This window comes from Chenopodium quinoa, unplaced genomic scaffold (assembly GCF_001683475.1).
Source record: "Chenopodium quinoa cultivar QQ74 unplaced genomic scaffold, ASM168347v1, whole genome shotgun sequence".
Lineage (NCBI taxonomy): Eukaryota > Viridiplantae > Streptophyta > Magnoliopsida > Caryophyllales > Amaranthaceae > Chenopodium > Chenopodium quinoa.
The window spans coordinates 1,041,906-1,059,544 of NW_018745026.1; the positions used below are offsets into that span (position 1 = coordinate 1,041,906).

At 33.6% G+C, this 17,639-nt stretch overlaps 2 protein-coding genes across 2 annotated transcripts; both read right to left on the minus strand.

Moving 5' to 3' along the window:
• Positions 1-1,349: 1,349 nt before the first annotated feature.
• Positions 1,350-3,363, minus strand: LOC110709053 (protein FAR1-RELATED SEQUENCE 5-like). Its single transcript, XM_021887263.1, has 4 exons — positions 2,806-3,363; positions 2,173-2,646; positions 1,827-1,865; positions 1,350-1,601 (listed from the first exon to the last, which is right to left on the minus strand). Exons 1-4 carry the CDS (start codon positions 3,361-3,363, stop codon positions 1,350-1,352), a joined length of 1,323 nt encoding a protein of 440 aa, XP_021742955.1.
• Positions 3,364-5,438: 2,075 nt separating this feature from the next.
• Positions 5,439-16,718, minus strand: LOC110709082. The gene is made up of 7 exons (XM_021887298.1): positions 16,051-16,718; positions 14,551-14,608; positions 11,371-11,451; positions 8,223-8,258; positions 7,829-8,068; positions 7,606-7,747; positions 5,439-6,433 (listed from the first exon to the last, which is right to left on the minus strand). The coding sequence occupies exons 1-7, from the start codon at positions 16,227-16,229 to the stop codon at positions 5,940-5,942; spliced, it is 1,230 nt and encodes a 409-aa protein (XP_021742990.1). The 5' UTR covers positions 16,230-16,718; the 3' UTR covers positions 5,439-5,939.
• Between the last annotated feature and the right edge of the window lie 921 nt (positions 16,719-17,639).

Genomic DNA, 17,639 nt, shown 5'->3' on the forward strand with positions numbered 1-17,639 from the left:
CTTGACAACGTTATCTGGAGTGATTCTGCTCTTGTTTATACAAAAGAATTGTGTTCAAACATGGTATGTTTGATTTTATTTTTTGTTATATTTCTGTTGATTCATTGTTTCCATTTTAACTTTTTTGATTTTAATGTATTCTATACTTTTATATTTTATGCCAGTGTGTTCAAATGGGTGCTTTTCTTGGCAAAAGAAATCATCCAAAGAGTTCTCAGCTACCTTCTTATGGTTTTGAAGTTGTTGAGTTGGAATGGAGAAAAGAAAAGGTTGACAATTTGGACTGTGGGGTCTTTGTCATGTATCACATGCTCCATTTTGTTGGCGAATCGTTCAAATTAAATGAACTCAAAACAGTAATTATCTATATAGTTTATGTAGTTTTTTCCTTTCTAATGCTTTTATTAATTACATATTGATAATTTTTTTTCCTGTTGTGAGATTATTGGAAGGAAATTTTTACGAGGAGAGATATGTACCACACTGGTGCTGTGTGATTTGAATGAATCTAGGAATGATGTGTTGTCAAAATTACCCAAGTTCAACGAGAATAAGAAAGATCATGCTTATGTCAATGGAGTTGAAGAAAGATTAAAGGCTGCAATTGCTGAGAAGAAGAAGAGAGAAACAGAAGAAAGAAAAATGGCAGCAGAAGCAGCAGCAAAGGCAGAGGCAGAAGAGGAAAAGACCAAAGGAAAAAGGGAAAAAAAGCAGGCAAAAAAGTTTACTCCTTCTAAATAGTGAAATAATTGATAGTTTTTTTTTAACAATGAAAAAACTTAATGTATGTGCATACATTAAGTTCAATGATGTAATTAAACTTAGTGTAAAGTCTTTGGTTATTTTTTTGGAATACTGATGTATGTGCATACATAAAGTAATTAAAAGGTTTATTTTTATGTTTTTTATGGGATAACTTTTATGCAGAAAAGGGGTAACTTTTATTTATAGAAAGGGTTACTTTTAAGCAAGAAAAAGGTAGATTTTATTGTTAGAAAGGGTAACTTTAGCTATAAAAAGGGTCGCTTTTATGTAGAAAAAGGATCACTTCTATTCATGAAATGGTTCACTTTTATGTAAATGGTTTATTATGTGAAAAGGGTCACTTTTTTCTGTAAATTAAAAGGGTCACTTTTTTCGGTTAAAAGGGTCAATTTTTTCTTAAAAAAGGTTCTTTTTTTTTTGTTAAAAGGGTCACTCTTAATTTAAACGTTTAACTAAATAAAGATACGCTAATAATAGTGTCAATCACATATTCATTAAACTAGTCACATAGTAAAAAAAAATATATATATAGTTTTAGAATACAAAGTACATTAATTTTGAAAAAAAAATGATCTAAAAAGTTCCTAAAAGAGTCTCAAATTAGGTGTTTTAGATCCAAATTCTGAATGTGGAGGTGGCAGTGCTGGTTTTCTTTTTCTCTTGTTTTTTTCAAGACCTCCTTTTGCTCTCTTGCTTCTTCCTTTTGTTACAGCCCTTTGTGGATCAAGTATTGTTGGTACACTTATGCTTGTACTCGACGCCGAAGAAACATCATCATTGTTGTGATTGCTGTCTGCCACATCAGGAATATTAAAAGCAGCTTCTGCACTTTCTCTCTGGGCAGCACTAGCAAGTAAGTTTTCCACTTTTTAAGACTGTTTCTGAAACTTTCTTCCATAAATTCTCTTGTTTCTTCATTTTCTTGACTCTTTAAGATTAGATTGTAGTATTTCCTTATCATTGTTTGTCTCCATGGAATATATTGATGTGTAGGATCCTGATTCTTCAGTCTATCCCATGCCTCTGTTTTTGCAAACTTAGTCCATCTTTTTGAAACATACTTGTCTGGTATTCTTGTTACTGAATGCAAGTGTAGAATTCTGATGCAATGATAACATAACCATCAAGATGCTTCAAAATTTTTGCAAGTACACCATACATTCTGGCTCTCATGTATATAGTTTACTTGATGTGCAGACCATGGCTTGTCTTCCAGGGCTACCTGATAAAGTAGACATTCTTCATTTCTTCCTATCATTTGAACATTTGTTGCCATAGAATATCCAAACTCCTCTTCGAAATCTCAAAAGAGTGACAAAGTGAAAACCTGTTCACCAAAATCATTTAGCTACATTTAAACTGCTATAATTTATGTGTAATTTATGTACTTATCAGTTAAATTTTTACCTGTGTAGTATGTTTTAGCATTCCAGACAGTGGCAATGAAGTGAATGTTATTGACTTGCTACAGGTAAACTCATCATATTTCTCTGTGCTTCTCCAACGATTGATTGTTTTCTTAAATATGGTATAAAATTCTGTCAAGGTAGTTGCTTTACTTGCTCTGAATCCTATTGCATGATTAGTGCTTTCACTCCTTTGTGATGATAAGATTCCTGCTGAAAAGAAATCTCTACTAAGGGCAGGACACCATTTCTCTTTCAACTCGTACACTCTCTGGTACCAAGAGTGTGCTGCCAACTCATATTTCTGCATCATTGCTTGCCATTTTGCTTCAAATTCTTGTGTTATCACACACATCTTTAAACACTGGTTGAATGCATACTTGAATTCCTTGTCTTTTTTAAGAGCTCCAAATCTGGTTATAGCTTTTTGTTCCAAATGCCAGATACAAAGTCTATGCCTTGTATTAGGAAGCACCTACATTGAAAATAAAGGGGTCACTTTATGCTGTTAAAAGGGTCACTTTATGCTGTTAAAAGGGTAACTTTATGCAGTTAAAAGGGTAACTTTATGGGAAAAAGGAAAACATTATTGTCAGAGTTTAAAATCTGTAAAATGTAAATATAAATCTTTTACCTGCTCAATTGCATTTGCCATTGCTTGGTCCTGATAAGTGAATATTGAAGTTGGTGTTCTATTTTCCAGAGCTTTCAAGAATGTTTCTAGTAGCCGCACAAATGAATCTGTTTTTTCATCCCCAATAAAAGCACATGCAAACATACAATTATGCCAGTGATTATTTATTCCAACAAATGGAGCACATATAAGATTATATCTGTTGGTTTTGTATGTTGTATCAAAGACAAGCACATCTCCATATATCCTATAGTCTTCTAGCATCATTGAATCTCTCCAAAAGACATTGGAAATTCTTCCTTCCTTGTCAAACTTCACTCTAAAAAAGAAGTTTGGATCCTTTGATTGTTCCTGATTTAAAATGTTCACTAAAGTTTGAGCATCTCCAGCCTCAATTTGTTCCATTCTTAACCTTGAGCAAAAATTCAGGTGATCTACAACACTATGACCTATATTCTGTTCTCCTTCAGCCTCTGTAGCCATGTAATTGTAAGTGTCTATTGTAGTTAGACCTGAAGATTTCATTGTTTTTATTGCTTCAGCTTTTTCTTTTGTCATTTTTCTTTCAGAACGATGTAAATAATGTCACTGTGACCTTGTTAGCTCATGGTTATGCTGAATAACATGAGCCACTACCTCAAACTTTCCTTCTTTATTCACTTTTGCTCTTATGAATGCCTTGCAATTCGATCTTGTAATGGCTTACATTCACATCCTCTTCATTAACCATTTCAACTAACTATGTTTTCTTGTAACCTGCATTTCTCTTTCCTTCAGCAGAACACACATAATTTTTCTCAGTTACTATTTTTGTGTGTGTTTGGTATCTAGTTGTATGTTTTCGTATTGAAAACCCTAGTATAGCAGCATGTTTTTCATAAAATTCCAAAATTTCTTCAAAAGTTTCTCTTACCACACCAAAAAATGAACCTCTAAGATCTAAACCAGAAGCATGAATTGGATTTGTATCTGTGATTTAATACACATATATTAGATTATAATCAGAGGCAACATATCATTCAATTTAGAGGAAACAAAATGGTAACATTTGTTCGAAAATAAGGTAACTTTTATGCATGAAAAGGGTAACATTAAGGCATACAAAGGGTTACTTTTTGCATACAATCTGAATTTTCTGCATACAATCTTGGGTAACATTTGTGCATAAATAGGTTCACTTTTATGCATGAAAAGGGTAACTTTAAGGCATACAAAGGGTTACTTTTCTGCATACAATCTTAGGGTAACATTTGTGCATAAATAGGGTCACTTTTATGCATGAAAAGGGTAACTTTAAGGCATACAAAGGGTTACTTTTCTGCATACAATCTTAGGGTAACATTTGTGCATAAATAGGGTCACTTTTATGCATGAAAAGGGTAACTTTAAGGCATACAGAGGGTTACTTTTTGCATACAATCTGAAATGTTTATAGAAATTACCTTCAGTTGCATTTGATTTGGTTGTTTGTTCTGAATTTGAATCAATTGATTTGCCAGGAACCAATTGCTTCTTCTGCATTCTCAATTGCTTCTTCTGCAATCTCAATTGCTTCTTCTGCATTCTCAATTGCTTCTTCTGCATCGTCTCCATTGTTTGGATTGTTGAATATTGGTACGAGTTCATCTCTAAAACTCTTAGTTTCTTCTTCTTCTATAATCGATCAATTTAAATCGATTTCAAATTCAGTTTCAATTTGCCTCTGTTTTTGTAGCAATTCGTTGATGAGATTGCTACAATTTGTGGTATCGAAAGTCAAATTTTCCATTGATGATCGAATTCTCCAATTTTTGCGTTTTTTCACTTTCTCTCTTCTCAACTGATGATCGAATTCCGCAATTTGTAAGTTTTCTCACTTTCTCTACCTTAATTGATAATCGAAATTTTAATTTTTGCGTTTTTTCACCTTTTTTCTTCTCAATTGATGATCGATTTCTACAATTTTTGCGTTTTCTCACTTTCTCTCTCCTCAGTTGATGATCAAGGGTTGCGTTTTCTCACTTTCTCTCTCCTCCATTGTTGTTCTGCGTTTTTTTGATTTTGAGGTATTAAATTTCGCGATTTTGCTTTTTTTTTTTTTTAAAAAAAAAAAAAAAAAAAAAAAAAACTAGTAAATGAGTGGCACGTGCAAACAGTCCGATGTACAGTAAAAATACTGTACACCGGGTGCATGCAAAATGGATTGTACAGGATATTATAAAATAATGTTCATAAATATTTGTTAAAAAAAGGAAAGTAAAAGTGGCGGGAATTTTTTTAATCAAAGTCTGCCACAAGTGTCATATCAGATTCGCCTTTAGTATAATGTAATTGATACTTGTATATTGAACACAACCAAAACAAAGTAGTAAATTAATTGAATCTATAACACTAATTACCAAAAGTATGTTTTAGAAGGGTTTACTGTTTGACAAACATAAACCCAATATCTTGATTTTGGGTTAGATAGAAAAGAAAACTGACTAAATGATTATCTGATTCTCCATCTATCTCATGATTTCAAAGTTTCAACTGTTGCTCTCATTAACATATCTAATGTGAAACGCTACTAGAATGCTAGATGAAAGAACAAGTTAAAAATTGGCATGTTCAAACTAGAATACTAGATCATTTAAGTTTGAGGTTAAGAAATGTAACAAAATAAACTTCATAGTTGCATTATAAAAACCGGCATTTACATGTATACGACAACACATAATTCTCATACTATTATTATAGTACTCAGAATACTCTAAATATTAAATAACATTTATCTTTTACATAATTCTCATACTATTATTATAGTACTCAGAATACTCTAAAATATTAAATAACATTTATCTTTTACATAAGTTATTACAGATGATTTATCTCTGAAATAGCTTCTGGAGGGAGTCGCACTTCACAAACCACTGTACACGCTTTATAGGGGTAATATAAACACCAAAGTGAAGGCGTGCTACATAGCCTGCCTATTGCTTCAATCAGAGAAACGAAACTTCTAGAATCTTTGCCCTTTGCATTCAGTTTCTCACTTGTTTCACTGCATTCATGTTGCAGTGAAATGCACACGAGCATTTGTTGTTAGGAGGAACATCTCACTCTTTCAAAATCTAAAACACTCTCCATCCCCGTCAAAAGGTCAGACATATAAATCATAACCTTGAACGCCGTATGCATTTCATGGGATTAAAATGCATGGAATGTCTTCTTGTTGGAAATGGTGAATGACGTAAAGAGCATAAAGGACCTACATCCCATTCTTCTACGTTCTTTGGGACACACACATCAAAGAGAATTTGGCCAAGAACCCCATTAGCATTGATCCTTGGTGGGCTGGGTAGGCGAACAAGGCTTGGCTTCTCATTTTGGACAGATCCAACAGCTCCACCCCCATGATACTCAAATGAGCTTTTGGGCACAACGGCCTGTTCTGCCATCTCAATTGAGAATTTCTTATAAATGTCACTTGAGCTGGCTGCGGCAGTCCTTAGGTCCCTAAATGGTTTAGAAATCTCATCACATGTACCCTCAAAACCCAACGTCCCTCCTTCAAGCCTCTGTATCCTTTGTGACTGGATGGCTGAAGCCTTTCTCAATAACTCAGTCACAGCACCCTTGTAATCAATTGAATGCTGTCGATAGTGACCTGCAATCATGGAATTAAAGCAAAGCTTTAGCCACTATACCTCTGTTCATCATGTTTTACAATCAGTTGTGTCCAGAAAAAGGATATTGCAGTTATTTATGGCAAGGACAGATGAGATCCATAAATTACACACAGGTCCTTTACTATATGCGTTTCACATTCAAGTATATGCAAGTGCATAAATGGATTAACGTTCAGCATGTCATGCTTCTAATGCAAATGACTCATAGTACATCAATCCTAGAAGCATACACTTTGTGTTATGACAATGCAATTGCAGCAGCTGTAAACAGAACACTAGACAAATCAAATTTGCATTTGTACTCCCAGCCAATCCAGTTAGCCCTAGTCAACTAACAGAACAAACCTTCCCATTGTGCCTATTTAAAGCAGAAGTAATCTCCTGCAATACACTTAGCAACTTCTCTTGTGAGAGAGAAGAGTACATTTGATTGGAATAGTAGATAATTAAATTACTGAATGAAAAAGTAGATGTGATAGAAGATACGGAATAGCAGATAATACTATATCATGCAATAAGAGAAAGTTAGGGTAAAATAAGACTGGTCATCACATGTCTGAATGTGGTGCAATGTCTAAAATAAGAGAGCGTAATATAATGTGGGATTCCTCAACAAAGAAAACATGCAATATTGTGGGACAGAGGGAGTATTTCTTATGTCTTTATGAGAATATAGATTAAAAGATGTATCATGATAGAATTAAAAGGGATATAAAATAATGGGCTAAAGTGGCATGGGTCCACCTTGGTCCTGCATGAGTTAGCAAAAGCTTCATGCCATGCAAAAAATTCTTGCTTCATCAGTGTTTCATGTAGAGACCAGAGAAGTGATGTAAAAAGTTTAATGGGCAAAGATGTAAAATTATAAGGAAGCCTTGCAATTCACACGTATTTTGCTGTTTATGAAATGCTTGGGAGGAGAATGAAGAGCTCCAATAAAAATCATTGTGCTGCTAGAAGAGATTGTAAGCATGTAACAAATTTTGAAAATGCTGGCTGGCCCAGCCCACAAACTAGCCACTAGGACTAAAAATTTTGGGGCCGATCAAAAGTATAAAAACCAATGAATGATAAGAGACCAAGATCACTATTCCTTTCCATAACCATGAGCAATTGTTCAAAAAGATTATATACTCAGTTAGAAACAGACCTACATGGGGCGAACTGGTCCATTTCACTAATTTAACATCACCACCAAGTTCCTGCAACCGATGTGCAAAATTGCAGATTGTTTCACAGGGAGCAAGATCATCATCTTCGGAGCACATTATGAGATATGGTGCTCCCATGCTCTGCATCAAAATCAAACGTTATTTAAAGATTTTTTTAAAAAAAGAAAAGTAAATTAACAGCAGAAAATAGATGATACATACAATTGAAGAGTATAGAGTCTGCCAATACTCAGCCCGTTGTGATTCAAACCTACTAAGGAAAAGGCCATCTAAACCAGAGGCGATTCCATTTGCTAACCATGACACAAATCGTGGTGGGTTTGATATTTTTAGCACTGATGGGTGAAGAACAAAACGCGTACCCAAGTCACTGGTAAAATCCACAGGACTGGAGTCATAAATGTGGCCGGCAACGTAATCTCTGACCGCTTGATAATTAATCTTCAATGAAAGGAAGTAAAATATGCATTGGTCATAAGCATAACTTGCATCTGATAGTTACATGAATGAAAAACTTAAATAAGGCTAAAATAAACATCTACAAAATTAAAATTTTAAGAGTTGTGTTTAAGTAGTGCAGAGAGAAAAAATATACCTGATTGTCATGTTGGTCACATTTGCCCTCAATTATCTGCAAAAAGTAAAGATAATTCCTTAGGTTGACACGGTTAAAACCTAGAAGAATCCTAACATGAGTAAAGTAGGGAAACAATTGCAGAAAACAGTTTAGGAGGGGTTATGGGAAGGATTTCATTTCTCACACTAAGTAGGAGCTTTTTTCAAAAATATTTTCCTTATCCAAAAGCACTGTGTCAAACTTCCATGTCCAAAAATCAGTTGCATGGTTCAAGAACATGTGACCCCTTACTGCTCTCATAACATGCAAAATTTTTGGACACTCCAAGACTATGTTACAAAATCTAATTTACGTGTTAGGTTAAGTATTTGCCCAAGCTCATTGAAGATCAAAATCGAGAAAAAAGCCCAGAAGAACAATAGTTGAAAATCACACAATATCAAACCCTAGCCAATCAACCAGCACAAAAGAGAGGAGAGAGAACAAAGACAATTGCTGCACAGAGTGAGAAAGAGAAACATTGAGACACTCCGCCAGACAAGATCACTGGAGCTACCACCACATGCCTAAACATATAGTTTTTCATGGTAAATTTCACCATAAAGTTATAGATCAAGGAGATTTCTTACCACCAAAGCTCAAACATTATGATTCTTCATATGGTAGAAGCAGATTTCCTCACCAACTAACAGATACTCTCTCTGTTTCTTTTTACTTGACATCTTTCTTTAGTCATGTTTCTCCTCTTATCCTTCTATCTTAATTTTCAAAGTATCTATTGATTCTATTCTATAACACAAAGTTTGAGATATACAACATGGATACTCTACCATATCTCTCTCTCAATCCCTTAAATCAGTAACCAATTCCATGAGCAAGATGAGATGTCTGACATGGAAATCATAGCCGGGTCTGGATTATATTGTTTCAAGGTATGCAAACACAGGAATGATCAGTGTCTGGAAAACATAACCCTAGCCTCTAGGCAATGTACATTAGCATTTAGTTCCATACTCAATTCCTGAACCAAAAAACTATACTATCTTCAGATATATAGCAGATAGTTATTTAATATCTACAATTCACCAGTGTTTGCTCCTCCCTTCCTTTTCTCCAAGCTTCACACCATTTCCCCCCACACCTTCCCCCCTCCCTCCCCCCTTACTCAACCTTATAGACTACAGTTTAGACCAAAAGTTAAGCCATATCATGTCTTCCAACAATAGGACAAATCATGGGAGTACAAAGTTAAGCCATATCTTTTTCTTCTTCTTCTTTCACATCAGAAAGAGCCTTTTTTGCTTCTGTGATCAGATCAGCCAAAGCAAGAAGAATCATTGTTGGAGTTGGAGGAATACGCGATGCTAGAATGGCTATTTCTTCAAGGGCTAGCTTCTTCTGAGATATCAAGATCCCAGATTCAGAGTGATCAACTTCTAACCCAAACTTCAGTTTACCTAAATCCTTCATCTTCAAGTTTTTGGACAAAAGGGTTTTCAGGTTCTCAATCTCTCTTGCCTTATACTGCTCATGAACCAACATGAGAACTTCTCAGGAGTACGACTCTCAATCATTGTGGCTCATGTCAAGCGATGTGACAGAGTTTAACACTGGCTGTCACTGGCCTATTGTAACCCTCCTCCTTTATCTAGGCTTGGGACTGGCAGCAGGATACCCACTGGCGGCAATATCGTAAGACATTTCATCAGCATTCTGGCTTTACCAAAACTCGATATCCATACAAACTATTGCATAAGAAAAACACTTATGCTGTAGATAATGTGTTTGAGCGGGCACAATCCCAAACAGCTATAGATATGACTACAACATCAAGCTAAATCAAGAATTCAGAAAACTGGAATAAGCACTTTGATGCCCCTGTAAAATAGTTATGAGGTTATATGAAAACAGTTACTAGAGATGATGCATGAAATGGGATGATTGGGCGAAGTAAATCAACTACTTCCTCCGTTTCTTTTTAGTTGACACGTTTCTTTAGTCACGTTTGCCAATGCACAACTTCAACTTTTAATATCTTTAATTACCGATTATAAAAAATTAGAAAAAGTTGATATTTTAAAAATATATATTTTGACGAATCTAACAAGACCCACATGACTATATTTTTCATTATGTATAAATCACAAAACACGGTCCAAAGGGGAGTTTGAATAGTGCTAAAGTCAAAACGTGTCAACTAATAAAAATCGGACATAGTATAAAATTGGAACAGTCCATTACAGTCTAACTGCAAGCAATCTTCCCCATAAGACTCTTGATAACAAACTTATACAGAAATATTGATCAGGTATATCTCTCTCTTAGTAGATAGAGAGGGACTACATCTCCAGTTTGATATGTATCTCATAATTTTAAAAAAAATAAATTATAATAATAATAAAAAAAATAATATTAATAATAATAATAATTAAAAAACAAATAAAAACCTTTGTAGCTACTCTCTTGTTAAAAAAAATTATGGGCTTTTCCTGAGCCATGAGCCATTGATTTAAGCCCCTGTCCCAACCAGGGTAAAAAAATAATAAAAAATAAAATAAAATAAAATCATGGAAATTAACTGGAAAAAACAGAGTCAGATTTCATAGTTCGGACATCTTAATTCAATTTTTAAACTACTGTGCCTACAATTTGTAGTGTGTATAGATCATGGGCCTCTGACAAAACACTAGAAGAAATTCCTACAGAAACCCACTTCCCAATCCTTGCATTACTTGTAGTAAGCAAAGTAAAAAAAAAAACAAGGTACATAAAGTAAAGGTTGCTCAAATGCTTATAACTTAACTGTAGAAGAACAATCTATAGACTAACACTAACACTTCATCACCCTTTTGCTGACGCCCTTTATCTACAGCTTATCAGGGAAATGATTGCAAGTCAACCAATAATACTACTCAGAACTCCTATAATCACATAGTTAAGCCCTGGTAACTTTAACTCCTTTGTGAGGGGCACCTCTTTATTCATTTAACAGGAAAAACTTGACATTGTATGGAATATATTTTCTGAAGTTATGTTCACTATCCTAGAATATTATTCCAAATATACAGAGAAATGTTTAAGAAAAAAGTTCAGAGTACAGTGATCATTTTGACTTTAAAGCAGCTTGTTCCCATATATGAAAAAGAAGTATTCCAAAACAGAATACCTGCAGAACTTTATACATGCAAGCCTTTGGGCCGCCGGAAAAGGAAGCAAAGACAACAGGGCGCGGACTTTTCTTCAAGTCCTACATAACAACACAGCAATCTGTCAGTATAATATGCAAATTCCATATAATATTAATCTTCAAAAAAAAAAAAAGCACGAGGGTATTAAGTTTATACGAGTAAAGCATAAATACGATCCTTGAACTTTTGTATTTGTGCACTTTTAGTCCCTCAACTTTCATTTGTGCACTTTTGGTCCCTCAACCACCACTCTTGGTGTTTCTGACCAAAAACTTGAGGGACTTATCCTAGTCCCTAAAAGTTTAGAGACCATGAGTCATTAATTTTTTATTTTTCTCTTTTTTTTTTTAAGAATTTTAATTTCAAAGGAATCTTTCTAACTGATGTGGCAAATGGTATGATGAGAAATAGTTTAGGGCTTAATCTCTTTCATGACTATCACTCTCCCTCCCCCTCATCTCTAATTCCCCACCCTCAATTTTCTCTCTCCTCCCTTCTTCCATGACTTACGGTGGAAAACCATCCAACCCAAAGCCTAAAAAGACCATTTCAGAAACACAAATGACACACAATAGGACAAATCAATAATTTGATACGTTGATCTCAAAACCAAAAAAAAAAAAAAAAAAAAAATACCTCAATCCCAAAAACACCTCATATGGCTAATCCACCTTTGGTGGCGATTACCACCATCCACCTCCTATCACCACCATTAAAACCACTACTCACCACCCCACCAAAATTACCAAACCACCCTTCCACCTTAAATGCAAAATCAATCAAAACCCAGAAAATTGACAAATTTAGGAGAGAGAAAATTGGATCATTGTAGAATTAAAAGGACTTCCGAATCTGGGATAAAAATTGCTTCGGTTGATGAAACTTTTAGGGTTGTAATGACGATGGTTGTAATGTAAAGAGAGGCTTCAACGGCAGAGAATCGGATGTGGCGACGGAGGTGGTGGTGGAGAAAGAGGTTGAGTGGCGAAAGGAAGAGATGTTCTTCCTTACATTTGTTTTTCTAATTAGAAAAATTATGGAAGAATAAGCAATTTTTTTGGGTTTAATATATGATTTATTGGTATTTTTAATTTATTGGGTTTTCTTATTGAATTAGAAGAACAGGGAATAAGAATAAGGAATGAATTGAATTAATTGTTTTTTTCCTTTTTTTTAAAAAAAAAAAAATAGTTTTTAATTTTGAAGAAAAAAACTTTTTATAATTTTTTTAATTAATGTTGACTAAAAAAAAATGACTCATGGTCCCTAAACTTTTGCTGACTAGGCTAAGTCCCTCAACTTTTTGGTCAGAAACACCAAAAGTGGTGGTTGAGGGACCAAAAATGCACAAATGAAAGTTGAGGGACTAAAAGTGCACAAATACAAAAGTTTAGGGACCGTATTTATGCTTTACTCAAGTTTATACCACGAATCCATCACATGGAGACAGTCATGTTTTATAAAAAGGTGTTGCCTTTCTACACTACAAGTATTTATACACATATGCATGCATAAAATTTCATTTGCAAAGCCACATATAAAAACTACATAATCTTAAAAATATTTTCAATCAATGTTACATACATGTATAATGATTAGATTTAACATAATTAACACGTTTGCTAAGAAGGAGGTTAAAACAAACTATGCACACACACACAAACACGCGTATGCATGCTCGCGCTCTCACACAAACAAGAGGATGTTTAATTTGGGTATCCTAATTTACTAGTCCCATTTCTTTTTAAGGAATTACTTCTCTTTACTTTTTCTCTTATTTTAGTCCCCCAATTTCTTCTTATTTACTTGCGCAGAATTATATGCAAATGGCTAAGGGGCAAGTAAATAAGGACAAAGGAAGTAATTAGTCTCTACTATCAACTTTAAACTTATAAGTTATAACTATGAATATCTTAAACAACCCATTGTTAAAAAGTAATAAAATCAGAAAAACATACATAATCACATAGAATAGAATCAAGCATAAATACACAATATAATATGTACCCCTTTCGTTGTGCATAAGTGCTCCTATTTTTTGCTAGGGTTTTCCCTCTAGGTTTCTCCTTGGGAGGGTGTTTTTTTCCTAGTTTTTTTGCTAGGGTTTTTCCCGTTTTTTTAGGGTTTTCCTTCAATCTTCTTCCTTCTCCCTTTTTCCTCCTTCATCCTTCTCTCCTTGATCTCCATTGTAATTATTGGTAGGGGCTACCACTGGTTCCTTGATGAGGGGCAAGCCCCAAAATCCCTTTTTAATCGCTTATAATAATAAATCTCATCCTTACAACGGTCTTGATCGGTGTAGATGAATTCTCTTTTGTCACCGGAAGTTCTAATTTTATGGTGGTGGTTCGTGCGGTATTGAATCAGTTGTCAGATCAACGACTACAATTCATTGAATCAAATTTTTTTCAATTCCAAACTATCAAAAATCGCAAGGTCCCCTCGTAGAAGAAGGGGGCAGAGGACAACGATTCAACAGACGAGGGTATTCATCAATGACAAATCTCACTCGCGATCATAATTTATAGAATTAGAACTGTTATTTGATTCAATTTTCATTGTATTTATCGTTTTTGATCTCTTTTGTATATGTCGTATGGATTCTATGAGGGGTTCTTTTTACTAACCAAAAAAAAACCATTATTGGTAAAAAGAAAGTATTACAAAGCAGCTTAGAAGACTTGTACTCTGTTTATTCTTAAGTATTTGTCTCCTTTCTTTTTTTGCACATTCTTCAATATTTTAGCATCGATATCTTGAACCAAGCATTATAAAAATTATTAAAAATTGATATTTTGAAACTACACATTGAGACAAATCTAGGAAGATCCCAAATGAATATGTACATTTTCTTATACTGATAAAAAAAAATTCTCAAAGCTAAAGTTACTCTCTCCTAATGTCTCAATGTGTATATGTACTCAAATGTTTCATTATAATATCTCAAAGATAATTTGAAGTAAAAAAAAAAAAAAGTTCAGATAATATACTGCTCACTACCTCGTCATGTAGGTTTTATTAATAACCAAATTTAACACGAGTAAGGGTACAGTAAAGTTCAAAAATTAGATATCAAGTCCTCAAAATTTAGCTTATATAACAGAGAGCAGCACACATTCTCCTCAAATAACCAGTATAGTTAGTACTGAATTACTAACCTTTATAAGTTCGTCCAGAATGTCTACAGCCAACAAGGTTGCCTTCTCAGGGAAGAATCTGCAGAACAGCAAGTGAACTACATGAAGCCACTACAGGTTTAGGATAAGTAATCACCAATAGCATTCAATAAACAAAAAGTTGCATAGCAGGATGTTGACAAAAACACAGAAACTTGTTACTCACAGCAAATTTCTACTCCCCCTCCGTTTCTTTTTGTTTTTTACGCTTTGACCATTTTTCTCTCACAAAAAGATTTCAAATGTAAAAACAAAAAGAAATGGAGGGAGTATGATAAAAGCATTACATCTTTTTGAGATCTTCTTTCAAGACACTAACAAAAAGAGATTATACGGGATACGTCAGCTCATGGTCAGAAGGAAACTCTTTGGTCTTTACCCTTCTTCTCACCATTGTAAAATGTAGAGGAGTTGTCCAACAAAATTAGCTATCAGGATAAGATAATTAAATGATATATGCATGCACACCTCTATAAACTTATCATTTGATCATATCTCAGCACATGTTTTGTTCATCAATATTAGAGATTTTGGCACTACTATATATTGTTCATGTTACTTATTACGAAGAAAAAGTATCAAGTGAAGCAAATGTACGGATAACTAAACTTCTCCTTAACATAATAATGCAGTCAATGTCCATTTAATTAACAATAAAAGCATTAAACTTCAAAAAGTTTAATATGAAATTATGAATATGAGTCCATAGCTCAGACAGATCTCTAATAGTTCAGTGTACCCTTACAGCAACACCACAATACAAGTGACATAGGAGTATGAATAAACAAATCGCAAGTTATGCGATAAGGTAAACATAGACCACACACAATATATACCACCATGACAGAGGAATTTATTGGGGATCAATAAAACTTATATTAAACAAACTGCAAGGAGTGCACATTCCTTGGTTTTTCAGATGTTGACATGAAGCTAAATCACCAAATGCCCTCTACTGATTGCAAATAATAATGAAAAATGTGTAGCTCCTTTGAAAACAAAATATAAATTAGAATCAAAGGTATACAAACAATACTATTCAAGCCAAAATTACACTCCACATCAAATGAACCATTAGAAATATCGGTTCATGACGAGACGAGTATAACTGCTTAGACATGCCGACCGAAGGTTCTAGTCTGGTGATTATAAGCTACTCAACCTAAAACTGCTATTACAACCATTCCAAATTAGACCAGGAACATCAATTCACTCACAATTATCAAAAGAAACATAAAAGAATAACCCAATTTTCCAAAACAAATGAACAATTCAGTATATGAACAACATAATTCCACATCCCACCTACAATTACTCAATTAATCAATGAACACCCCAATAAAAATAATTAAATTAACTAACAAAAAATCCAAAGTCAAAGCTAAAATATTACAAACTTCAGCTACATAATTCAACAAGCTACAACCAAAAAAACCAATTATCTTTAAGAAAAAAAGCAAAATTGGGTGAAATTGAGCTTACGAATTGAGGAATTGAGAGTGACAAATAAGAGAATCCCAACCCAAAGAAGCGTAAAGATCGATGTAATGCTTCAAATGTCTCTCTTCACTAGACATCCAAGCAAATACAACTACAATTCCATCACTTTTTCTTCCAATCTCTCTCCTCCCCCAATAATACCTTCCTCCAAAACCCCACATCTTTATTTCTTTTTTTCTTGATAATTGCAAAAAAATAAACAAATTTTGCAATATTTAAAATACCCAGATGAAATTTTCAAAAGTTTGATCAAGATTGCTTAAAACCCAATTGAATTTTGCCCATATTTTAATGGAAAATTCTGGTTTGACGGGGAAGTACAGCAACTTTGGGAAGCTCTTTCTCTCACACACATACACTTTGGATTTTCTCTTCTTTTTTTTTATTATTATTTTTTATTTTTTATATATATTTGGGTGTTTCGTGTTTGCAGTTTATGTTTTGGCCAGTTTTGGGTTGTTTTGATATTATCGGGATTAAGAAGAATTTAAGATTACAAATGAAAGCCAGAAATGTAAAATCCAAGAAATTTACTTATTAAAATAAATCATGACGTTTTAGAATTTAGAAGAACATTTGTTTCGCTGTTGCCTGAATTGGTGATGTGAGGTCTTGATCACTGTGCCACATCTTTGACATGTAATTAACTTTAGTATTTCGGCTATTTCAACAAATGTTATTTAACAAATTCATAATAATTCACCATATGTCATTAAGGTTTTTAAAATTCACCAAATGTCATCGAGCTTTAAAAAAAATTCACCAAGTGTTATTAATGACTAATAATTGTTAACTCCGTTAGTTATTAGGGTTTAATCATAACACATGTCATGATATGATTGCTTCATTTTAATTATTTATTTTAATTAATAAAAATAAACGATTTCTCGATTGTCTTGACAAAGATTGTTCGAGTAAAGTTTTGGAGGTTATTTTGACCCTTAAGACTTCAAATTAAGCTTGACAAAAAAAAAAAAAAAAAAAAAAAAAAAAAAAAAAGAGTAAATGTCCTATTTTGTGTGTTAACATCGTAATTTTTTTACCGAAAAAAATTGCAAAATGGGTCATTTACGCTATTTTTTTTTCCAATTCCAAGCTTAATTTGAATCCATAAAAGGGTAAAAATAACCTTCAAAATCTTACCCGATCAATTTCCATGATTAAAAAAAATGACTCGTTAATCGAGATATTTTTCGACACACTAAGGGCTTGTTCATATTTACTGAACTGAACTGAACTGATTGGAGCTGAACTGAACTGAATTGAGCTGAAATTAATATTTTATGAGAGAGGGAAATTAGGAGATAAACTGAACTGAACTGAACTGATTGGAGCTGAACTGAACTGATTAGAGCTGAACTGAACTGAACTGAAATTAAGTAAATGTGAACATGCCCTAAACGGTACATTTTTTTGTGCCAAATTTTAAGCTTAATTTGAATCCATAAAAGGGGTCAAAAGAACCTCCAAAACCTTACCCTATCAATTTCCATGGTTAAAAAAATGACTCGTTAATCGAAATATTTTTTGACACACAAAACGGGGCATTTACGTTGTTTTTTTTCAATTTT